The sequence below is a fragment of the Enoplosus armatus genome, chromosome 16 (genome assembly GCF_043641665.1).
Source record: "Enoplosus armatus isolate fEnoArm2 chromosome 16, fEnoArm2.hap1, whole genome shotgun sequence".
NCBI classification, from domain to species: Eukaryota; Metazoa; Chordata; class Actinopteri; order Centrarchiformes; family Enoplosidae; genus Enoplosus; species Enoplosus armatus.
The window spans coordinates 2,014,026-2,040,390 of NC_092195.1; the positions used below are offsets into that span (position 1 = coordinate 2,014,026).

General features: G+C 45.5%; 1 protein-coding gene across 1 annotated transcript; it reads right to left on the bottom strand.

Annotated features, from left to right (window-relative positions):
- Positions 1-1,606: 1,606 nt before the first annotated feature.
- On the bottom strand, positions 1,607-25,129 carry eepd1 (endonuclease/exonuclease/phosphatase family domain containing 1). Its single transcript, XM_070921919.1, has 7 exons — positions 23,922-25,129; positions 12,996-13,047; positions 4,762-4,872; positions 3,547-3,681; positions 2,931-3,069; positions 2,545-2,739; positions 1,607-2,038 (listed from the first exon to the last, which is right to left on the bottom strand). Exons 1-7 carry the CDS (start codon positions 24,767-24,769, stop codon positions 1,848-1,850), a joined length of 1,671 nt encoding a protein of 556 aa, XP_070778020.1. The 5' UTR covers positions 24,770-25,129; the 3' UTR covers positions 1,607-1,847.
- Between the last annotated feature and the right edge of the window lie 1,236 nt (positions 25,130-26,365).

The following is a 26,365-nucleotide window of genomic DNA, read 5'->3' on the forward strand; positions in this document are numbered from 1 at the left end:
GGGAGGTGTCACCACGGTAAAAAATAATCCTGACTTTAAATCTGCACTAAGCTATATTGTTTTAATATGATTTCATCTGCCCACAAGTGACCCACAAAAATCAATAAATGCAACTTTAAAGCAACATAACTGGTTATGAAATTGAATAGATGTGACCTACAAAAGCAAACGAGACCATCAGCGAGAAGAGTGGCTATCTATCTATCTATCTATCTATCTATTTATCTATATATATATATATATATATATTGTTAATGCCTATCACCGGGTCCGATTCCCCACGAAGAGCCTATGTTTACATTTCCCTGCACCACAAAGCTCTCCGTGATCATGAGCGTGATGGCCAACATGCACCAGGCGATCGACAGCACTTTGTACACAGTTGAGAGGCTAGGCTAGGTTAGGCTTTAGGTGACGTTAGCTTGGCTACATTCAGCTTTAGGTAACATTAGCTTGGCTACATTAGGCTTTAGGTAACGTTAGCTTGGCCACGTTAGGCTTTAGGTAACATTAGCTTGGCGAGGTTAGGCTTTAGGTAACGTTAGCTTGGCTAGGTTAGGCTTTAGGTAACATTAGCTTGGCTACATTCAGCTTTAGGTAACATTAGCCTGGCTACATTCAGCTTTAGGTAACATTAGCTTGGCTACATTAGGCTTTAGGTAACATTAGCTAGGCTAGGTTAGGCTTTAGGTAACATTAGCTTGGCTACATTAGGCTTTAGGTAACGTTAGCTTGGCGAGGTTAGGCTTTAGGTAACATTAGCTTGGCTACATTCAGCTTTAGGTAACGTTAGCTTGGCGAGGTTAGGCTTTAGGTAACATTAGCTTGGCTACATTCAGCTTTAGGTAACGTTAGCTTGGCGAGGTTAGGCTTTAGGTAACATTAGCTTGGCTACATTAGGCTTTAGGTAACGTTAGCTTTGCTACATTAGGCTTTAGAATGCTCTCTTTCAACCAAATGTGAAGTCACCTGTGCACAGTTCATTTTAACCACTTTCTGTTTTTGTTTTCTTTTTTTTAAAGACTGATTAAAAAAAAAACAGTTTTGGGGGCATTTTCTGCCTTTATTTGACCGTGGTAGCAGAGAAAGACAGGAAATGTGGGGAAAGAGAGTATAGGAATGACATGCAGCAAACGGTCCAGCCAGCCGGGAATATCTCAGTTCTCTACTTTCAGAATTCAAAATGGCCCAAAAAAAAAATCTGTATATCGTCTTTCCCATAGGTTGTTTGTGTTGTAATGTGTGATCTAATCATATCACTACAATCACTGATAGAGCGATGAGTTCAGTTTTTCGTTTTTTTCTGCCGCCGTGGAGCGGCTTAATGAGCAGTTGAGGCAGCAGCATTGTCCTCTGATGGCACTCTGCCCCGGCACCTCATTTCCATCACAGAGGAAGATGGAAGCTCGCACGAGCACACCGAGGCCTGGCTTACATAATTGAACAGCGCAGCCTTCACGAGCTCTTCAGCTGGGAGGGCATCATCCTCCCGACTGACGCGACGGATGATGCTGATTAGATACGGCGCTTATTTGCATTAATGAGAGCTCAGACGCAGCTGGAATAATTTCTCTTTATTCTATATACATATAGAAAATGTTTGGCACATTTCTTTTGAAAGAACATTATATGTTTTGTTTTGTTTTTTTTGTCTGGACATTGTTATGGCTCTAGGACTTACCAGTTACTATCATACACTGATACATTTGAAACCCAAAAGGCAATCTTGGCACTTCTTCACATTCATCAGGAGACTCTTGAACGCTGAAGACAAGACGAAGCAGGATCCAGGCGGGACAAAGTCTGGTGACGCCCACCGCTGTCCTTTGGCGTGACTGCGGATGTCGTCACCGCTCGTGTTTGGGCATGATGTCTCCTCTGTCCACCACTGCCATGCCAGGCCTGCTCAGCTCCTTGGGGGACACGTCCGCGTAGAACTCGGCCACCACGGGGCAGTGGTCCGACGCCACGCCGCCCCACGACCAGTTGTCGGGGATCCACGGGTTGGTCAAGCCCTCTCGCACTACCAGGCAGTGGCCTGTCGGTGGAAAGGACACAAGGAGGCGATAAGTGGACAGCAACTAGCAGGCCTTGATATTTAATTATCAGGCCTATGCATTGAGGGTACCACATCTTCAGTCCTGCAAGACTCATATCTTGACACGCAATTTGCTTTTTACAGACTTGTGACTCGACTTGAGTCTTCCCTTGTCTTGTATGACTTTGACTCGACACTTGACTTTGAACAATCTTAAACGACTTAAGACTTGGACTCGTCTTGAATGACTTAAGACTTGGACCAATGGACCAATACCAAGACTCGTTTTCATTGACTTCAGAGCGGATTTGGACTCGTCTTGAATAACTTGAGACCTCACGGAGACTCGTTTTCATTCCAGCATTTTCTTGAGCTTGAATAATAACCTGATGTAGATTTGTCTCAAATAACTTGAGACACGATTCGTCTCGATTGTCTGACTCGACTTGTTGTGAATGACTTCAAATTCTAGCACTGTCCCGAGGACAACCACACAGTGTACCTACCAGAATAGATCTTCTTGAGGGAGCGGCTCACCCAGATGTTGTCCAGACAGCGGGTGCCCTGTGGTGAGCGGGTGCTGATGTTGGTGTACTGGGCGGATGGTACCAGGGCACAGAGCTTCTCCTTTCTCAGGATGTCCAGCTCGCAGCTCTGAGGAGGGGAGCCAAAGTCTCCCAGCACCACCAACTCCTTCTCACCTGCAGAGAAAGATAGGAAGGAGTCCAATGAGAACAGGACGAAACTCTCATAATTCACCTTCATGCAGAGACGGAGGACGCGCGGGACTTGCTGTCCGCGGCCACTTGAGTTTTGATCCATCAGTCCCTTTAAGGGCAAGTTGCGCGGAACCGACGTGTAGAAGAGGCGACTGTTACGGGTCTAACCTGACCTTTGAGTGTTTCCTGGATGCAGGGGGAGAGGCGCTGGCACTTGGCTTCGTCTGTGTTGTGGTTCTTGCCATTGGACTCTTCTGATGCAGCTGTGGCCTGCATGTGGACGTTGACCACTGTCAGCTCATATGAACCAACCTAATGGGGGGAAAAGGTCAGGTATTTGATTCTGTTTTAGCAACAAAACGCAGGGATATACATGAAGCGATGTGCGATGAGTCCACATTCTTACAACTTGGGTCTTATTTTCATAGTTTGGGCCGTCCATTCCTATCAATAGTCAAACCATTGTTTACAGCCTTTCTTGCCCCGTCTGACTTCGCTTCTGTATTCCCATATCTTTGGTGAGTTCAATGTTATTACAACTAATAGAAATGATGGCCAAAACGATGAAGAAATAAGATCCAAGTTGCAATAAACTGGAATTATTCTTTAAAAGCCTGATGCTTGGACTTTGTCTCGTGTGCAGAGAAAGCCCATTCAACCTATATAACGCAGTCTGCACATGATTTCCTTTATTTCAACGTAACATCAAAAAAAAAAAGAAACTGATTTTATTAGTGAATACGTTTGTTTTTTAGCAAACACACCTCATCTGAACGCTACATTACTTACAGAAAAGTGAGCCAGGTAGAGTCCAGGGTAGGTATGACTCCCGTTGCCATTGACAACGGGAGCCTCCAGGACGGCAGCGTCCTTCACGTCAATACCAGACGAACTGTCCCACAGAAAGCCAGAGTAGCTCGCTCCCTGGGAAAAGAGGATCATGGGAGATGGACTCGGATATCTTTTAAAGATTATCGCACTGCCCTACTTAAATCGCCTCAACGCCATTATTAATGGCTATTTTACCACTTATTAATACGTATATACAAGGCCATCACCTCAAGCAGCAACCATGAATGTTCATCATGGTATAATGCAGCGTAGGGTTAGAGCCCCAAATGTCCAAAGCAAGAAGACAAGAAGAACAATCACAACTCTAACCTGTCACTTTCAAATAGTTCTGATCAAATAGCAGAGAAAACCCGGGGAGCTCGCTAGAAAAGCAAGTTTTTTTCTTTCGTTTGAGTGGAGGCGTCCAGAAACTTGTGGATTAACCTCCAGCTGTCTCCTCCTTCAGCCGCTCTCACTCCTTTGTCTCCACCACGCTGCTTTTGTTAGTTCCCCCCCCCCCCCCCCACTTCCCCCAGCTCACAGGTGAGTCTGATTTATCTCCTCACCTGCCCACCTGCCTTCCTGTCAAGGGTGAAAAGGGGCTATCCTGCACATGACCATCTACCGGCCCACCACAGAGGTGAGCGAGGAGCCCGTTCACTGGAATTCCTCGATCGTGGCTTAATTGGACTATTTTCTACAGCGCTGTGTGAGCCCCGAGGTCGTTCTCGGCTGGGTAACGGCGGCGCACCGTGTCACAAGGCCTGATTTCAGACGTAGGGATGTGTTACAGATGAAAGATCGGGTGACAAGGCTAAGTCACAGCTATCAAACTGCTACTTTTTTTTTTTGTTTGGCTACTGAAAATATCCACTGAGACAAGGTGAAGATGAACCTTAAGGGATCTACGTGCAGTGCTGAGCTAAATAAATCCAGGAGGGCTGGATACCTTTTGAAACACTGAAGCGCCGAACTTCTTGATGCAAGAATAAACCTGCTATGAGGATCGATATCTAGCATTTTGGGACTACTTGGCAAAAGTTTGGGGTTTGACAGATTTGGGTACTCGAGGACTGATGATACCAATTACTTGAAGCAGCAAGGCAGCAGTTCTCTGTCCAAACCAAAGCAACTAAAGAGGCATATCTGTGCCGTTAGTGACGGATGCCGTACCTTGCTGGAGTGTCCAGTGGGTTTTTCAGACACAATACTTTTCCACAGCCCTCGCGGCCATTTCCACTTCCGCACGCTGGACAGCGTTCCTTGGTTTAACTCCACGCAGAACTGAAACACAAAACAGAGAGAGGACATTTTGTCAGCACTATGCACAGATAACAGATTTGTCGTTAGCTGCACTTCATTATTTGACAGTGATGCAAATGCTAATTTTAGTTCCGCTCGCTCCTCTTGGAGGACGATCCACCATTTCTTTTGATCTTAGCTAAGTATTGAACCTGGTAAAGAAATCACTTGTAATTCGGGTTAAACTAAACGCATGAATTGTAGCTAGCAGTTAAAATGGTGAAGAAGTTATCCAAAGTAGCGTTAGCATAACCTAGCTACACCGTCCAAATCTTAAAATATAATATAATACTACAATATAAAATGTAATACTGGGATATTCTGGTAAAATTATTATCTAAATTAAATGACTACTGTAGATACTAAAAAATAAGACCTTGTAATTTTAACAAAAATATAACAATTATTTCGTTAGCTAAAGCTAGTGGTCCTTGAGTTGAGATTTGTTTAGCCAACAATTCTGTTAGCACTTTCTCTTACAGTCAACTAGGTTTTGGCAGCACTATGTCAAAAATGCTAATGCTAGTTGCTATAATTGCAATGCCTAGCGGAGCAGAAGCTAGCCCGGAGGTGGGTATATAGGCTCCTATGGGTGTATTCCAGGCTTTTAACTTACTCAGACTTGAGCTAGATCTTCAGTAAACCAGAGATTATTCAAAACTGCAAATAATTTGAACCTGACACTCGGTCCATGTGTACACCACTCACAGTGCAACATGCACAGTAAAAATAATTGGCCGCCTAACCGACTTAAAATTCACTAGCTTCTATAGATGCTAGCTCCTTTTTACAAACCCATTTCAATTTACATTGCATTTGAATATTTATAATGTATATATCAATATATATACAGTGCTTAACAAAATTATTAGACCACCACCCAGTGTAATGTTAAATGAACAGTATTGCTGATGTCTCTGTAATGGTTAATCCACCAGGATGTGCAAGCCAAGCTCTTTAATCAAAATGATATCTTTAATGCTGAAATAGAATTATTGTTGTTATCCATGAATTCTCAAATTTACTGTTTTACAAAAAAGTAGTAAAGCACATTATTATTTTTTGATTGAGATGCCGAATCACAGTTATTTACTTGCATTCCTGAACAGAAACATTTGTTTTGTGGTTGCAAAGAATGCAAGCTGTTATCAGGGCCAAAGGAGGTCGTACAGAATATTAAGATTTTTTGGTTAATATATGTGAATAAGGACTATTTAGTTGTTCCAGTTTGTTATTTGCCTAATAAATAACAATACAATTTTTAGTTTGAAACAAGTTTTTGACAGATTTCTAAAATATTTGTGTTTTCTCATTAGACAGGTGGTCTAATACATTTGTTAAGCACTGTATATATATTTGATATTATTTTATCTATATAAGGCACCAGATTTGAGTGAAAAGACAGTCATGTTTTACATTACAGGTCGGTAATAGGAAGTAATTTCTTGGTATTAACAATGAGAATATCTTGGTAAAATTAGGGTTGTTTTCTGTAATGGGGTAATAAACAGCAACAATGGGCTAAAACATCTCAATGATGTGAAATGTTAACCAAAGGACTTTTCTTTTAGCAACAATGTTGTTGTATGGCTAAAATTCAGAACTGCACCACAAGTGCCAAGGACACTTCTAATCTGTCTGATATGACAAAGTCCAGTTCACACGGAGGGTTGTGCTTTATTGTTAAGCTTGAGGGCAGACGAATCGGCCGTCAGCGAAAACATGTTTTGCTTAATCGTCCCAACAGTCGCCGAGAAACAATACAGAGTTCGGTGAACTCAAATAGCCTCATCTCGCCTCACAGAGGAAACACAGCGAGAAAAGAGGAAGCCTCTCCTGTCAACATCACCGAGGGAGGGCTAAAGCAGCGGTGGCGTAACGTACTGGAGAACAGGCAAAGGTAAGTTGGTGTGGAAATAAGAGAAGTTGGAGAAGGGGAAGGAAATCGAGGGGGGGGGGAGGGGGGCTGCGCAGAAGAACGTGCTCGTGGCGGCTCAGGTTGCTGCTCTGGCTGACCCCGCCGCTGGCTCTAAATTTAACCGGAGAGGCTCCCCCCGCAGGACACCGGGAGAGTCGGAGGAAGCCCACCTAGTGCACGCACGCACATGCATACATGACCCCCCCCCCCCAACACCATGAGAGGCCCCACACTGACATGACACCTATTAATATTTAAAGTGACAATCTGCTACATTTGAATAATACATATAATAATAAATGTCTAGCTGCTGGCCATGCAGCTTCGTAGAATTACAAATATAAATCCTCGAATATCATGAATATGGGCGATAAAACACACGCAGTATGTTGCGCACGGTCAGGTTAGGGTGCCCCCGGGACAAAAATACCCCGTCAAGCACGGTGTGCAGAGCAAACTAAACATAGCAGTTTTATTATTTTTTTCCAGACACTCGGGAAGCAAACGTACGGAGCCTGGTCGGTGTCAAAGACCAAATATGAACGTAGCTTTAAACGTCACTGTTGACATTTGAACATATGTTTGAAGGGATGTCAAAGAAAACACAATACGTTGTTCCACGGGCGAAATCTGAATCTGAGGAATACCTGCGTGTCTCATGGTCCTTACATTTGCCCTTGGCCTGACAACTTTCACTGTTCACGTTAATGTTAAAAAGTCAACGTCAAGTGGAAGTGCAAGCGAAGCGAAGCGAAGTCGGGCTACTCCAGTTAGTTACGGAGGAGCTAACGATAGCGATTTTGAGGTGCCTACAAATATATTTGACATTGTTTTAGCTAAAACTGGCCAACTTTAGCTGCGGCCAGTTAGTGCATCTTGTCCTCATGGGGACTGAAACACGAACCCATGACGGTTTACCAAGAGCAGCGCGAAGCTAGATAACGCTAATTAACGCTGTTACAAAGTCTACGAGGTCACCTCGCAGTGCTACAATCAACTACAGCCGACTGCATTCTGTTCCTGGCCCAATAATATTAATAATAAAGCAATTTTCAGGCTGCCAGGAGGTTCGGAAACCCCAAGCAGGATTTACTTTCGGTTGCAGTCCCCGGGGGCCATTCAGCCTGTAAAGTGTACAAGGATGAATTGCTCCCAAGTGCGGCTTTTGCCAAAACACAAAAACACCCTCATAATTCAGCCTGTGAGGACCAAAGTGCGGGGACAGCAGGCGGTCGGGGCCCTGGCAAGGAGCCCGGGCCTGGCAGAGCTGGAGAGTCCCACTGTGACACCTGGACTAGACCAGGTACAAGTGGGGGGGGAAGCACAGGCTCATTTCTCACTGCCAAGGATTTAATGATGTGATTACTCGACTGAATGTTGATCAACGGCACAGACAGACCGAGTAAAACCTCCTCACCGTTCTTCTCTTATGTAGGACACAAAGTAGAACCAAATATGAGTCTTTGGTTATATTCACTTAATTTGATTAGTCCAGCTTGAATTGATCGCTTTGCTTGTTTTGTGGCTGTGATGAACACAGGAGCGGCGAGCGGGGACAATTGAGGACTTGTGGTCATAAAGTACAGGACGTCTCCGTATGTTCCATCCTGTTTTTGTGCGTCTATACAGTTGCGAGTACGTTTTGTCCTCGCATCTCGTGAAGTTGGCTTGAATAAAAAGGCAAAAAAAAAATAATAAATCCATCATGTGATTGGAGCTTGTTTCACTTCCCCAGGTGAAAACCGCTCACGGTCACTCGGAAGAGAAACGAGCAAAACAAAACAACACAAAACAAAACCCTGAACTGCTTCTTCAAAGCAGGATGATGGACAAATGAAGACATTCAGGAGCAAACGGCTGTGAACTCACTGAACCTTCAGAGGACTGCCAGATAACTGTGTCTCTGGGGGTTTGCCAGTATCCACACAACACAACACAACAACAAGGAGAAGAGTGTGTGTGTGTGTTTTATAGAAGTATTTATAAGGTGGGAAGCTAAGCCACGTCTTATCGTTGCGGCTTCTTATTGCATGTTAGTGATCGTATGTACACAGAGGCTGTTTGATAGTAACCGGTGAGGCCTTTTACAGTATGACTAATCGTGGGTTTGAAACCTAACCACAGGCGAGAGGGTTCCTTAGCGACGGAACAGACAGACAGAGGACAACAATCTAAAACCGGCACGCTCTCTCTTCTCTCTGTGTGACTAATCGCAAGATGTCCAGGAAACATGTCCACCAAAGTGGAGTGCAGGGTATATCCACCTATATTAGTAAGTTATTGCCACAATGTGCAGCTTAGCTCCACTACATCTTCCCCAGATTTGGATATTTGACTGATATCCAGCCTTCAAAAGACCACGGGTGATAGTCTTGTGTTATTCTGCGGACTTAGCAATAGTCCATTGTGTGGGACTTCAAAGATTCCAGGAGTTAATGCGACCTAGAACAGAGCGCAGTGTCTAACTATAGCCCAGCGTAACCCTGTGCTCTTTCCAGAGGAATCTGCTCTTCAGATGAGCATCTTACTGCTCACGAGCCCCCCCCCCCCCCCTTTTTAGTATAATTTCAGTGGGAGGTCTAAGATGTGAAATCACTGGTCTTTGAGATTGCACCGACATATATATATATATATATGCACATGCGAAAGATGCAGTTAGGCTGGGCAATATGGCTGAAATCACAATATTGATTAAGATATTTTCCCATATCAGTACTGCAAATAAATGCAGAAGCATATAAAATGGTCAAACTGATGGTCAATGCAATAAAATGCCCTTCCACTGTTTCCAAAACCAAACTCCTATATGTAAAACAAGAATTTTGCATTATATACAATATACATATAATTGTGTATATTTTCTTTACTATATTATCAAAATATGATTACACTAAATGTTGGTAAATGTTAATATGAAATTATCGGCAACATTATTTCTTTATTGACATTAAAATAAATCCGACATTTTTAGTGCCAACAAATGTATATTTAGAGTTTGCCAAGAATGTTATTCTTGTAGGGGATAAAGTCCCGTGAAATGTAGTTTAGATCATCATGTGTCACTAATAAAAACTGACTCATGACATTCTTGTACGGTTGGCAGCTCTTTAGTAGTAGCATGCTGGTGAGTAAGTGATGGCTTTACTACTGTCAAATGGAGATTTAGCACAAACATTCTTGAATAATGTCATTTATAACTACAGTGTGTAGAAAATATATTTGCACGCTTTTTCTTCCATAGATGTGTAGGTGAAGGGGGAAGCTAATACACTGCAAGCAAGACACTGCAGCAATCAAGTACCTACTGTCACCCAAAGTCATGCAGCTGTTTAAAGACTTTGATTCACGCTATGCCTTTTCACGCCCTGAAAAAGAAATCCTCTGATGTTAAAATGAGGCATAAAACGTAGAGTGAGGTGAAAGAGAGAGCGGAAACCATTCCTCATGCAGGAGGAGACACTGCGGGGATGGAGGATGAAAAGAGAGGGCGCTAATGACTAAGACAAGACGGAAGAGACGGGAAAAAAAAACAAAAAAACAAAAAAAAACAGGCCCAAAATCAGCGTGGGAGGCTGGCAGGAGTGAAAACACTGCAATGTGGGCTGCCACTTGTCCAGAGGTAACCCGTCCTCCCACCGCCTCCCTCTCTCCGTCCAAAATACTCTGCCGCAGACCTACTTCCCTTTCCACGGAGCTCTGATTTCTCCGCTGAGGAACTCTCCGGCAGCCAACGCAGAAAGTGACATTTCGCGGGTGCAAACAAGTGTGTAGGCTGAACAGGAACATATCGCGCTGCTCAGAGCGGACCGCCGAACTCTGGCATTTGAAAGGATACACTGACATCTATTAATGCGGTCGCCCTACATCTCTGCTCAGCGAGGGAGTGGGCGATCGGACTGTACAAGTACACTTCATGGATTTGCTTGTGGCTTTATCCAGTGTTTTCCCATACCGACAGACTGGGGTCCCAAAATTTGATGTCTTAATTCTCGGCCACAGCAGCATTTAATACGACGAGACTTCGCGGTAAAATCAGTTTAAGAGAATCGCTGCAATTGGAGTATTTGCTCTGGGGGTGGGGGGCAAAGAGCCATTGTAATGTAATATCTGTTGTGTTATCCACTTGCATTCGATCTCCTCTGCCGGAGAATAACCTGCTCCCCAAGAGAGGTGTGGTTTGTTGACACATTTTGTGAATTTATTGTGTCATTAGCAACAGAGCTAACAAGGTTGTTAACTGACAGTTACCAACTAGCCAACGTCGGAACCCATCGGCTATCGTCTGGCAACGGTTTAACCTCTGGGGGGGCGACAGCCAATACTCGGGGCTTCCGGCATAGCCAGTGTACATCTTGATAACGGAAACCCGGTGCCGAGACCTCCTCGTCCAAGCACCGATCATTTCTTACGGTCTGATGAGCCAATAATAAAAAGCTAACCTCTAGGGTTCCGAGATTGATGTTGATTGGCATTTCGGCTAATGCGTTCCGCCTCTTTAGCTCTCTTTTTACCTGCATGCAACCGAAGCCCGCACAAGCGTGATTGGGCGATACTACTTGGACTACAAAACGGAAACCAGAACGCTTCCAATGCCAAAGTCTTGTCCCTTTGCCTATGGATTCTGCATTCATGTGCAATTATTTGTTTATAGAGATAAGTATCTCTATATCCTAGGCTGTATTAAACTCAGGACGTGGTTAGCCTAGCTTGGCATGAAGACTGGAAACAGGGGGAAACAGCCAGCCTGGTTCAGTCCAAAGCAATTCGTGGTCATCGGGAGTATTGCGTGCCAGAACAATGTTGTTGTCACAGTGAGGTTGCCAGGTTTAGTACCAACAGGCCAAAACCTGTCTGGCAATCACTATCTAAACGGAGATGCTGCGAAGAAGTGGGCGCCTCGGGTCCTTGTTTGTCAAGAAACTCTTACAGCGCTTAACTCCCTCTAAAACCACAAAGTTTCACAGAGATTAAACAAATAAGATACAACATGTTAATTAGTTAGAGGAGAGGTGGTAGATGATCTCTTGAATTTTGGGCGGAGCCAGCCCAGCTGTTTCCCCCTGCTTCCAGTCTTTATGCTAAGCTAGGTTAACGGCATCCCAAAGCTCCAGACTTAGAGTGAAACACGGACATGAAATTGATATTAATCTTCTTATTGCACTCTCAGAAAGAGAGCCGAATGAACATATTTCCCGAAAAGTTGAGCTAGTTCTTCTGAGGCTCCCATTTCCAATGATAGTGGCGAGTGCAATGTCATGCTAACCAAAAAGAGCTCTCACAATAAAACCTGGTTTTTATAAAACAGATTTCCCCCCCCCCCCTTTACTTTAACTTTAAATTTAACATTGAACAAGATTTAATACTGGAATTCTGAACACTGCCCCACCAGATTAGCAGAGTAAAATGTAATCGCTTAATATTTCAAGGCAGATCTCTCTAAATACGACGTTAGCAGGTGCAAAAGAATCTTTGTTCACTGTTCATATTTTCTTCTCGTCAGATCAGTGCACGTATAATGGAGTGAACAGGATTAACATGGCGAACTAGAAGGCAGTAGAGTGCAAACGTCCTCTTAACGCTGAATAACTTGGAAAGCTACAGCTTCCGTCCTGATTTATGTTTCGGTGTAATTTGTCTTTGGAGAAATCTGGCCGTCGCAGATCCCAGCTGTCAGCCAAACTGTGCCAGCATCTTTGTTTGCTCAATTGTTTTTTTCTTACTTTAAAAAAAAAGAAAAAGAAAAAGGAAAAAAAAAAGAACGTGAATCAAAGATGAATCCTGAATATCACTGCTGAATAGGACACCCCGCAGCCCCTAGCAACCGCTGGTTGTATTTATAGTAATGAAAGCATAAGAGAGCGCTAACACAGTTTAAACCCTAGAAATAGAAGACATTTACACTCGGGAGACGGAGACACACACACACACACACACACACACACACACACAGAGAGAGAGAGAGAGAGAGAGAGGCAGAGTGGAAAGGAAAGGGGGGAGAATTTGCATAACAGCAACACATTAAATAAATGGGAAACACAGAGCGAGAGTTTCTGAGTGCATTTCCCTGAGTGGTGAGTCATCTCATTTGCGATGCTGCAAATCAAGGCAGAATTCAGCAGCAGAAGTCCTCCCAATCAAGCCAGCGTGGCCCGGGCATAGAGCGGCGGGGTGCCCGGCCCCACTTTACCTTATCAAGAGCCTCCCGCTCCAGCAGGTCCTGCACTGCCAGTAACTTGATGCTGGAAACAGAAAGAGAGGGAGAGTTTTCATTATTAAAACTGTTTAAAGCCACTTTGTGTAAATTATAGCATCTGGTGGCGTTTTTGTTCGTAGAAAAATGATCCAGTCCTGCTGAAAATTGCCGCAGTGTGTGTGTGTGTGTGTGTGTGCGGGCTACCACGCTGTCTTCTTTGGTACTACCACTGGGGGGAGCCAAAGCCAGAAATTTCTAAAGCTTCATATAGTTGCTTTAAAATAAGACTTTATGCAAGTTCAAAGGGTTAAAGACATCATTACTAGGTGACCTGACTGAGAGTGAGAGGAATTAAACCACAAGCGGGAAACAACAAGCATGACTCCCGGTGAAGTGTGTTTTAAAAGCGTACTGTGACGGCAAACCCGAGCACAAGTTTGCTAACGTTAGCTAACTTTAGCCACCAGGAGCTACCTGTCATACCACAGCCAGAGAGAGGCCATAGCCGCGAAACCCTTGAGTGCACTGAAATGAGCAGTTGTTTTGTTTCATTCAATTCAGCTTTTCAGTTTTTTTAAAAAAGGACGGTTGAGTAGTGTATTTGCGTTATTCGTGTTTGGACATGCTTAAATCAGTCCATTAATAACCCACTGAATTACCTGAAATGTCTTTGTTTTTTTTGAACAAACTGAAAAACCTGTCCTTCAGCCTTTAGTTTCGACCAACACAAAGGACCAGAAAATCACATTACCCACATAAACTCATTCAAATTGCATTACAATTCAAGGAGAAGACGTGTCAGTGCTACCCAGCCTGCTTGATTCATAGATGGTTTTCTGGGACACGCAGAGCCGAGGCGCAACAGCAAATGAGCATCAAACATGGAGACCAGAAACAGCGCCGACCAGCTGCCATGGAGATGTGGTGGGTTCGGCGTTATTTGGTTATTTGAGATTTCTGCCTTTGCCCCAATGCAATGGAGGTGAATAGAAAAGCTTTTAGTGACACCTTTAAAATCAATCCCAAAGGTTTGCCGTACCTTACGCATGTTGAGACAATGTTTGACATATGCTGTAATGTTTCCTAATGCTAAAACCAGCACTTAGTAATGAGATACCATGTCGCAGAGAGAGTCAAGACAGTGTTGACGCAACAGAAGTGGCACAACCCAAAACTGGATCCTCAGCACAACATTGCAGCACATTCCCCCGAGGCAGATCTAAACTCTTTCTAACTCAACTCTTTCTGAGAGTGTTTGGATCGGTGTCCTAAATTCCATCTGCCAACACGTTATTGCGCTGTGAGGGAGGGGCCTTTGCCGGCAGACTATAAACATTTATCTGTTTGCCTTTAAAATCATTTTTTGCCAGACCAGCAGTCAGCACAAAGAAAAAAAAGCAGCACATCTCCGAGAGGGGCACCGGCCTTCACCGGGCTCCGGAGAGGAACTGCTTTGCAACGCAGTTTGTGACAGAAGTGGGGAGAGCACTCCTCGGTTATTTCATTTGGATTAACGTCTTTTTTACGAATGGCCTCCGCGCGCAAAGGAAGGTCTCACATGGCAATAAGAGGGCAATCAAATAAGTTCCCCCCCAAAATCCTGCTAGTTGACACCCGCAATCTTCCAGAGCTCAATCTCAGCCATTTATTATATTAGAGCCAGGGGAAGGAAAAAAAACTAAAAAAAAAAACTTGCTGCTTCACTGAGTTACACAATTATGCTAATACACACACAGCCCCGACTGTGCAGCACCATACGCTGGACTGATTCACTGTGGTGCAACACAATGAAACGAAGTTGGTGGCAATGCTTTGACCTCATTCACCTCTAACCTACTAATCCGAAATAAGCCACACAGAAAATGACATTGCGTAACAGTCTTTGCTATTAGTGAAGTGCTGCTGCTGTCGGGCATTATAGGAGCTCTGTTACCACTCCGGGCAGACTCACATTCACTTAGCTGGGTGTTCCACTGAGGCCTCAGAGACCAGCAACCAGCAGCATGTGTGATGTAAAGCAGTCAGCACTTGCGAGGGAGAACATAAAAAGGAGGTGGAACACAAATCCAAGGGCAAACTTCAGCCACGGGGAGACCACCTTCTGCGCGTCGGAGGCTATACTTTACGCAGGACTGTAAATCCACCAGTAAAAAGAGGAGAAGAAGTCGAGGTTGGGGACCGGAAACAACACAAGTCGCCTTGGCCATCTAACTGTCCTAATGTGTTTCTATTGGGCAAGTTTGAATCGCTAGTATTGGCCATGTTTCATGCTAGTGCAGATTTGGTTCGGCGGAAGGCAGCTGGTCAGTCGTGTGAGTTAAAGGTTCGCTACATCAGAACTTATTCGGCAAAGGTGTTTCCATATTCCCATCTGGAGCATCAACCCTTTAACGGCGAAGGCAAAAAAACACCTCAATGTCTTGTGTGATATTTCAAAATGTGCATAAAAATACCTTTATGGAAACACGGCCAGAAACCCTTTGGATTTCTGTACCGAGACCTGGTCCGGTTGTTTGCTTCTGCCAACCTAAATGAACCGAGCCAAACGGGGAAACACACCAGAGGTTGTTTGAGTGGTACTGAACAAGTTAAGGCCTGAGGAGAGAGTCCTTGACATATCATCAAGGGGCATTATATACACTTAAGTTGACCACACTGAAGTGACCTCATGTTGGACCAGTTCTAGGTGTGTAAATCTCAATCCTTAACTCGTCCACTCCACCCATTCACTGTGACTGGAATTACAATCAATTAAAACAGTTGCTGATGCATATTCAGCAGGCCGCAGCCAGTGCAGCAGGTGAAGGGTAAAGACGCTCGGAGGTGAAAATGGAGGTAGATGTGTGGAAAGCTCAGGGAATGTCCAGCAGAACAACTTTTAAAAGCAACAACTTCGACGGGGTCATAAATTCCAATTTGTTTGAATTTGTTATAGATGCTGGAGTGACAGACGGGACAAATGACGTACTGACAGATTTTGATCAATAAAATCACAAGGATTCGTCCCATGGGGAGCAGTTCATTTAGAAATTCTGGTACGAAGACCAGGGGACATCTTGTTTGCAATGTGGACATTCTGGCCAAAAGGACGGCAGCTAGAAAGAAAGCTTATTAATCGTCCAAACAGTTGATCCTCTGGGAGCCATGTGGATTTTGTTTGCGCTGCGTTTCAGCCGCACATTGCTGCATGTGCTGCTTGAACTGCTGTAACTTTGATTGTGTTTTCAAAAGTTTGGTGTCGCAGGAAGCCAATGCAATATGCTGCTAAACCCTGTGTTTGGGTTCAGTTTGTAATGCTGGCCTAATATACATTCAGACTAGATTATCTCGAGCAAAACAAAAAAAAATGGTACAGCAACTCCTTACATAACAATACCATTAAAACCCTATTTGCACATGAACCACCAGTATCAACCATCTGATTCTACTGCTCGACCGTCCCGCCCCACCCGACTAAACAGCCTTTGCGTTACATAACACAGAGAGCCCGCGAGATCACAGGCAGAAACGTTGTCGCCTTCGCGATCAGCGAGTCCACAGATCCTGTTTTCAGAACAAACAGGCCTGCAGTCACAGAGACAATGCCCCCCTTTCCTCTCCCGTAGGTGTGATTCCCCCCCCCCCGGCACAATGAAAGAAACTCTCAGAGAAACCCTGCTTCACTCCCGCTGGCTAAGATCCTGATCCTCCCGCTACCACTGGCAGGGATTCAACTCCAGCGCAGCCCCGAGCTGACCTGAGGTTCAGCAGTGTCATCAGGGCATGAAGGATAATGCTGAGTCAGGGATGCCTCAGGCCTTCAGAGGGCAATATAATGTGCTGTGTCTATAGGGTACAATCCTGACGCAAATGATGCATTTAACAAATGAAACAAGCCCGAGTGCAACAACACAAGCAGAGGCTGCAGACACACTCGGTGACATCGAGCCTAATCCTTCTGTGTCACCGTGACAACAGGGCCTGTCGCCCAAAGCAGTGAATTTCTCGGGCCCCACGTCTGCTGCTGCTGCTGCTGCTGCTGCTGCTGTGCAGACACAAACAGAACACGGCGGAGCAAAAAAAGGCAGCGTCTGCTTCGCCGTTTGCCAGATTAAGGCAAATCTGGGGGCAGACACAAGGTTGCATAATCAGAAGGGACGAGCGGCAGCAGTGGAGACGACCTTGGACATAAATAATGCCTCTGAGGATTTTCAAGCCCTAGAACGAGGAAAGGTTCCAGCTTGCCAACATCCACCTAAACTTGATGAAAATGTTGTGAAAGCACGTATTTGACATTATTGTGCGTAACGTGATTTGTTTTCTGTCGGAGGACACAGTTAAACTGGTGGAACGTGTCTCTAATGACATGCAAAAGGCAACAAAATAAAAAAAGATTCAGTATATCAAATATTTTTTTTAGGGCCACCTTTTAAAGCCTACACAGGGTGAGTGTTGGATACACAAGGTTTACTTCTCAGATCAGAAGTATTCAGCTGAGCAATCTTTGTGTTTTACACCGACCCACAGTTCTCCTCGCTCTCTCCAGTGCTTCTATAAAGGTAATGTATCTTTTGTTCCCATCTCACTGATTAAAGAGGAGTTGCATTTAGCTTTAACGGTGAGTCCGTTTGATTTGCTGCTGCAGGAGGCAAACGAGCCCGGATCAGCTGCTGTTTAGCAAAAGAAACGGGGCTGGGAGCTCTGTGTTTGGCCCAAGTGACTCCGGGGCTGGCAGGGCTTCCTGGGCGATGCCCCTAACTCACTGTCCACCCACAATAAAATGCTGCGCCGGTGGAAATTTCCACATGAGCACCTGGCACCCCGCTGCAGCTCAGCACAGACCTCCTTTTGCAGCGCCCCCGTCCTCGTGACCTCAGCGCCCGTCTCGGCGAGGCCTGAACGTTACACGCTGACATCTCTGAAAATGTGACTGCCTGGCACCTTCATGCGTGTGTGTTTCTGATAGTCTGCGGAAGGATTAAAAAGAGTGTGTGTGTGTGTGTGTGTGTGTGTGTGTGTGGCGCTGCTGCCAAACACTCTGCCTGACCTATCTCATAATCCGGGCCTACTGTACAGACCGCAGATGTTAGGGTACACATCGTCTCAACAGCTGCACTGGGCGCGTTGCAGTCAACAGGCAGATTTGCAGCCTCACACATGTAAGCCCAGATGTGCACAGTCTCTGCCACTTACTAAGTCTGGGAGTGGCATGAAATGCAATTTGCGGTACTAAAGAATGGAAGGCGCTTTGTGCTTCCTTGTAATTACTGTAAACAAGTGAGATCACGGTTAATGAATAGCGGCCATTATGGAATGCCAGCAGCATTCTCAGCGCTAGTTTTTCCTCATGGTTAAAGACAAAGTTCAACATGTTGGGAAATAAGGTTGTGATGTCACAACTATACAGCCACGCCCCCAGCAGGGCATCTGCTCCAGGCACAGCACCACCCGCCAAGTACAGGGTTTATGACGAATACCATCAGACCGAAAAAAACATAAAAATGCCAAGTAACCAAACTGAAAAATCTAAAACTCAACTGTGCAAATGATGCTTTTCATTTCTGAGTGGAAGCAAACATGTTCCGCGTTGACCGCCATCGTTACTGAAGAAAGCGGTCCAATCAGGAGATGCTGCCGCGTGATTCGCCGCTCAGCCCAACAGCCAACAATAACGCCAATGTGATTTTTCCAAATTTCTTGGAATCGTTCAATAAAAGTAAAAGAAGTAAAAGTTCTTTGCTGGATCAATTGGAAATGCTTCTTTTGACGTTAGCAGTGCACTTTCCAACCAGTTGACGCCGACGTGCCACACAAGACGAGTCTTTGTAAGAAGGAGACATGAGGTGGAAGGCTCATTTTGGGTTGTTCAAAATCTGTGGCTCTTGTTGTGTTATGGCTGTTGGTGTGACCGTCTGCCTATGATAGCATGGTGATGAAATCCATTATATTTATATATATACATATATATATATATATATACATACACATATACTGTATATGTTTATATATAATATATACACACACACACACACATTTATTCTGTAGCAGAAAAACATGCAATCGAATTTCAGTTGGACTTTAACTCAAACGGGCGAAACTGAGAAACAGGTTATGATTCTGAATATTAAGAGCATGACATGCTGTGCGTGAATGCGGCCATTCATGGACTCTCTCCGGTGGTTTTTATAAGCTTGTGGTTCTCAGTGATGATGAGCTAAACAAGGGGCAGAGGCAGATCTGATTAGACGGTAATGTAATCAGCTAGAGAGCGACGACAGCAGCTGCCATCTGTACGCCCGTCACTCAAAAGGAACCAGGAATATCACCAGCAACTCATTAGCATATAATTGGCTTTACTGGCTGCAGTGTAAACACAGCAAGCCACCCCTGCTGACAACGTGACGGAATGGTGAAAATGTGAAAGGCGGGACGGTAAGATAGTCCGCAAACACCCAAAGAAAACACCATCAGCTGCGAGACTGCTCGATGAGGTCTTCAGTAGGAACTCTCCATTCTGTGTGTTGATGTCCGTCCCCTATCATCACCAGGGTGGGAAGGGGGGGGGGGTTGTCGCAGCACCACCGCAAAAAACAAACTCTCGAACAACCTTGTTTAACCTTAGCTTCAAGGTTCAGCTTGTTCAGGTCAGGAAACGCACACTCCGCCCGCATGGTCTCTCAATACAAAGTTGACTCCTGTTCTAATGGGGAGAGACACAGACACAGTAATGAGAGGTCACATTTATGACTTCATCATACTTGCCAGGGGCCTCCTTCTGGTATTTCTTTTTTTAACTGGGGTCTCATAATCGGAATCATGGAATCCTTTAAAAAAAAAAAAAAAAAGCTGAAGCTTCCAAAGAAAAGTTTTACAGGAATCAGTCCACTCTCGACCGAAAGCAAACACAGGAGATTCAAAAATTCAAACGGTTGTGATTTCAGACAAGTGCAGCATGTTGCCCCCCCACCCAAAGCTAGCTAGCAACAAATGTGCCGACTGTGTGTGTGTGTGTGTGTGTGTGTGTGTGTGTGTGTTCACCTCAGCCTCTGACTGAACTCAGAGAGTATTTAGCTGTAAATACTAGTAGATTATGGTAACTGTAACAGAGGTAACTCCTCTGTTTCAAACTGAAATATTTGGAACAACCAGAAGCAACTTGTCAGAGGACCCCAGCAACCTTTGCCGAAACATGTGTGTTTGCAAAAGGTCAGGGAGATAGGTCGGAGCTACCCCGCTTAATGATTTATAGGCAAACCTTACAATCAATTCTAAAAACGTATAGGGAGCCAGTGAAGGGAGGCCAGCGCGGGGGGGGGGGGGGGGGTTGGAAATGTGAGAGGGAGGCCTGGCTGACACCAACATAAAGGGCACTACGGCAGCCAAGTCGTGTTACCCATGGGACAAATAAAGAACCTTGAACCTCACCAGAGACTTCACAAAGCCCCGGGACACGAGGGAATTTGTTTCGCCCCAATTGCTTCTTTCCACTGACCTTGTATGAAATCACAACACCTCTGAAATGTTTCATCTGTACAGAAAGCAAAAACATAAAAGCAACAGTTTATGGTGCTGGGGACGGCTATGTGGTGGACTAAGAGTTTATCCGACCGCCCAGTACTCTCTATAGCCAGCTGCAGGTAACGCCACGATGACACCATACCTGGCAACCTGTTAATAAGTCAGCTTTGGAGATTTTGGTATCTGTGTTTAGACAGAGAAAGGCTAACCAAAATCTTCCTTCACGCAGATCGCACAAATTAAAAACCTGACTGAACAAGAAACAGAAGGGTCCTGACAACAATCAAGTGAGCCTCCGCCAGCTCACATCTACACCTTGATCCATATTAACCCTGCTGTTAAGAGCTAGTGGCGCCTCTTTCACTTCCCTTCAGTGTGCGAGGCTGACGAACGGCTGGCTGATTACTAACATCAGCAGGCCCGGGAGGCTGCGGCGGCTGAGCGCAATTTGCTGTGTCACCTTTGGTAAGCGGGAGTTCACTGAACTCTAGTAGCTCTCTGCTTGTGCCTGGAGGAGAGCCAGGAAGTGCGTAAACTCAGCCTGGATCTTGTGATTGCTCACACAGCGGAGCCCAGGCGCTGTGCAAACATGCCGTATCTACCCTGCAGCCTCCTCCTCCATAACAATGATCCCTACAATATCGCCATTAGGGTTGTTACCCACGGCCTGGGAACACAGGAAGTGGGAGGCATGCGCGAGGGAAATGGTGGAGACTTGGAAGACGGCGGGTGGGTTTGGTAGGAGAGGAAGGGGAGGGAAGGGGAGGCAGATATGATGGCGCTAAAGGTAATCAGACAGCTCTATTCAAAACATAGACGCGCCTTGTTCAAATGGACCTGTCATGTGAGGCTCCTGGCTTTACCTAAGGCAGTTTGCAATGGGTGGGCTGGAGCTTTGTGGGTGGCTTGATAAACACGGATGATCGCAATCCTCTTATATGAAAAACAACAAACAAAAAAATGTCACACACTCTTTTCAATAAATGGAACACTTTGTGTGTTCGTTCTTTATCAGCGAGCCTGTGGCTAGCTAGAGTCGTAAAGGCCTCAGTATGCTTCAAAGCAACAGCAACCAGCAATTTTTGCAACTCATCAATTACGTCCAGGTGTGTTTTTTTTTTTTTTTATTCTTCACACAACTACTTCCATCGCTTGTCACGTGTACAAGCTCGGGATGGGAATCGAAAACCGGTTCCAAATTGTCCGATCCGTTGGAATTGCATGCCTCCAAGCTTATAAATTCCTTATATCGATGCCGGCATGTTTTTCGGACAGCTGTGTATTGCAAAACAATGACGCCAAACTCATGTGACGACGCTGCTGGAAACTTGCAGCAAGAACGAGTCATGGCGGAGAGGAAGAAATGGTATGTAATGCGATCGCCTACTGGAGCATACTGAAACTTTGAGGGTCCTGACACACCAAGTCAGCTTTAAAAAACTAACACCAACAAAAGCCCCCCAAAACGGCATCGTCTTAAGGCCTCAGTATGCTTCCAACACCGGACCAAATGCCGCATAAAGTGGGGCATGGGTGTTGGATTGTCTGGTTCGGGAGGTTACGATACCGCCGCCAGAAACAAGGCTTCAGGTCGCCTCATATCACCGCTCGTTGCCTCGAGCCTTCTGTTAAAGTTGCATGTAAACAAACGGCAAAGACTACAACCAAAGGCTACCTGGACGTCAACATGCATCTACGTTCCGTTTTACTGCAAAGGACATAGCAGAGACACAAAGAAAGCCAACCAGTTTCACGCTGCTGGGCCAACTCTGCCACCGTGTAGAACCTGACCAATAAGGCTTATAATTTCAATCTTTTCTACAGCCCATGACAGTTCAGGTTGTCGGGATTATATGAAACGCAGGTATACAAATTGAAATCACAATAAGGTCTGCTTGGTGTCTCAGACATATGAATTGGTGATGAACTGATGAACAGAGGCGGTCATGTTCAATGAATGTTTTCTTTTAAGCAAAGTAAAATGGCAGATTTTCAAACAGAGTTTGGTGTGGCGGCCTTTCCATTCACAGAGAAAAGATTGTTTAGATGCTAGGATGGATCATATGATGGCTGCATTACAGAAGATACTATTTTTACTGGCAGCGACAGTTTCAGATGGAAGAACATGCACTGCAGGAATGCCCTCCACGCCCCCCCCCCCCCCAAGCAGGTCAGCTCCAGGCACTTCATCTGGCAAACCCAGCCAGTGTAACCTGGTGCCAACAGACATTGAGAAAGTCTGGTCACACCCTGCTCCAGCAGTGTAAACAAAGAAAAACTGAGGAACACCGTGACCATTTGAGCAGCCATGTGATCAGAACAAAGTAAATATGTGGTTTGTCATTCCATGCTGAGCCATCTCAGGCCTAAAGCTAAAAGAGCTTTCAGACAAGGTGAGCTGAGCAGCTTGTTGTCACGCAAACGCACGTAGAGTCCCACTGAATTAATCTCGTTATTCATTGACTTTGGGACCTGACACTGAACCACGACTCCGGGGAGTTTATCTGGGCAGATCAACCCGGATTCACAGGGGCCCTGTTTCCCTGCTATCTGTGCAAATGTTGCACTCGGGGCAAAAGGGACAACAACGTCACGACTCTCTGCCCTTCGTCCATTTTCTTTACCGGCGAGACCTTGTCAGACAGCAATGCCGTGAATCAAAGAGTCGGAGACGTGGCGTCAAACTCGAAGCAAAACGAAACAGCTGCGTCATGTGCAGGCTGGAGCTTACTGGGTATAAAAAAAAAAAAAGGAGGTGGGCCCCCGAACACGCAAAATTGAATACTGCTCAGTCTGACCATTTTTTTGCCATTAAAATTAAGTATATTATTAAGTAATATGTACTCTGTCTTTTTTTTTCATATTTGCACTTTTTCTATTAAAGCTAGTTTTAGCTGAGCCTTCTAACTTCAATGCTTAACTGCAAAGTTAATTTTTAAGTCTGTGAAGACATTGTAGAATAAAACCTGGTAGTGGGTCCCAGGGTAAATAAATGTGTTTTTGGGGGCCCCTCCTGAGGTGAGGTAACAATCCAGGAACTTCAGGTCAATGTTGTGCTTTATTTGTGAGTCCACTCTAATACTCGGGAATACTCTACAAGCCGGATCTGGCCCAGGTGTGGCTTCTGGACGGCACTGCTGTGGCACAGTCTGCACTGGCATAAGGCATCCGTGCAGAGACTTGGACCAAGACTGGGACCAAGACTGGCCCTGACTGACGGCACAGTATTAAAGACGGCAAGCTCAACATGGGCTGACAACCAGATTTACATTCCTCAGTTCCTTAAAGTATTCTTCCTAATATTAGGATATTATTATTAGAATATTTATTGAGTTGTTGTGTTTAATACTTTCTTCTATTCATCAATAATACGTGATTTAATAATACATCTGAGTGCAGGTGAGCCCTGGAAGTTTTACTCACTCGTTCTCCAGCAGGGTCATGCACACCACCTCCTTGACCCCGGGGTTGTTGGCCTTATCGCAGGAGCAGCCCTGCAGGCTCCAGGTGGCCAGGCGCACCACGGGCTTCCCGTCGCGCAGGCCGGGCGGGGGCTCCACGTTGGGCCGCACGGAGATGATCTGGGTCGGCCCACCGGGCGGCAGGTCCAGGTCGTCGCTCATGAGACTGAATGAAGTCGGGCTCGGGTGGGACTTGGTGGTGCAGGTGAGCCCTCCGTTGGTGTTGGTGGACGGCGCCCTGGAGCGCTCCACAAACACTTGGAAGCGGATTTTGTCAAGCAGGGAGCTGTTGATGTGGTTGACCCGCACCAGGTCCTCGATGGTTTTGAACGGGCCGTGCTCCGCCCGGTACGCCGCGATGTTCTTGGCTATCTTCTCCGTGATGCCTCGGATGCTCATGAGCTGCGCCAGCGTGGCCGTGTTAATGTTCATCCCGGTGCAGGACTGGTGATCTAGATCTTTGCGCAGGGAGGACGGGGAGTGCTGGGACGAGCTGGTCCTGCTGGAGACGCATATTTCCAGTTTGATCACCTCCAGCTTGGTGGCCCCGATCCCGCTGACCAGAGCCAGGTCCTCCACCTTTTTAAACCCCCCGATGCAGTCCCGGTATTCCACGATGTTCTGCGCAACAGTGCGGTTGACTCCCGGCAGGGTCATGAGCTCCTCCTCGGTGGCCGTGTTGATGTTCAGCCGCTCCTGGTTCACCAGGATGTGGCCGAAGTTGCACGCGGCGCTGAATTTGCGCTTGCCGCAGCTGAAGTCCGTGGGGTCCTTGGGGATGGAGCGGTGGCAGCCCAGACTCCCACCCATGGCTCCGGCGGGTCACCGGGGGCTCGGATCAGTGCGGCAGACGGCGGTCCACGAGCTGCAACGCAACCACCATGGAGACCAGAAAAGGGTGACAGTCACTCAGATTAACGCGACCCTTCTCCCCTTGCGCAACACACTGGTTCACCGGATTCCGATATTAGACATACGCACCACACAGCGGTCGTCCCCCGGTCCGGGCTACATGCTGCATACGTATCACCCCCGCGCACCGGCTCAGCGTCTCACTGCTCCCCGTGCAGCCGCAGCCCGCCCGTGTGTCCCCTCCGCGGGAGGTAAGAGCTGGATATACAGGCTCCGAGGTAAACTTTGCCCTCCAACAGTCGCGCTGTCACGGGTCGGCCTCCACACACGCTCGTCTGACAGGGAGACGCCAGCGCTCACATCGACATACACCATCGCGCCCGACGTGCGTGAAGTCGCGCAGGCTCAGACGGGCACACACCGGAAGCCTCGGCTCTAGGCTTCAAAATAAAAGTAGCCCAAGTGAGAAGGTTTACGTAAACACCTCACGCCACAATACAATCAGTGCGTTGCATAGCGTTCAATACAGGTGTAGTCTTCTCGCACACTACGGGAGCCTGAGAAGGACACAGGACGTGAATGAATACACGAAATCAAATGTGCGTGTTCATTTAAAGTGAATTTATAAAAAAATAAATAAAAATGAAGAATGCTGTATATTTCTGCTATTTATCTCCACATTTACTTATTTCCACAACCATCCTCTCCCCACATTTATTTCTACACTTTTAGTCTATTCCTACAATAAATGGAGCAAATGACATTATGAATTTATTTACTTTTTCTTTTTTTTCAATTTATCTCTCGCATTTTTGTTTTTTACATTTGTATATTTATTTATTTATAATGTCCAATTTGGGTCCCCATAATGGACAACTAAGTCTAGTGTTGATCAATTCTTTAAATAAGTAAAACCCTAACCAAACACCTCTTCTGCCATGTGTGGTTTAATGCTTCCTCCATTATCAGTAACGGGAGGCATGGCTGCCAAATGTTTTCTGTCGCTGGGGAAGAGGAGCTGATTATATACATGTAAACTCATATAGAGGCTATATCCAAAGTCAGATATGGTTCTAATTTCGGTTAATAATTAATCGCTCAACATTGATGGCTAGTCTTCAGAATGTCTACAGAATAACCAGGATAACAAGGTTTTAAAACATCCATCATCTGCATTTTAAAAAAATGTATTTATAAAAATTAAATGTATTTTATATTTAGTTTACTTAGACCTTTCACACTAAATCCTAAGTGTTCTGAGCTGCATTATACAGTATTCTACATTAGCCTTTCAGTTTTAAAGGAAGTAGGACTGACAGAGATGTCGTAACATGCATGTTTCTCCGGTCAGCCATGCGCTGTTCTGTAAATTTAAATCAGGATTTTGGTCGAGGTTAGGCAGAAGGGAATTCCTGGTGATATGTGGTGTGTGTTAGTTATACCTAAGGGTTGAAGGTCTTGGTTTTTAGGAACTTTCAAGGATGTCGTCTTATAAAAACATAGATGTTATAAAACTAAATGAAGCAAGTGGTCAAAGCATTCCCTGTTTGACTG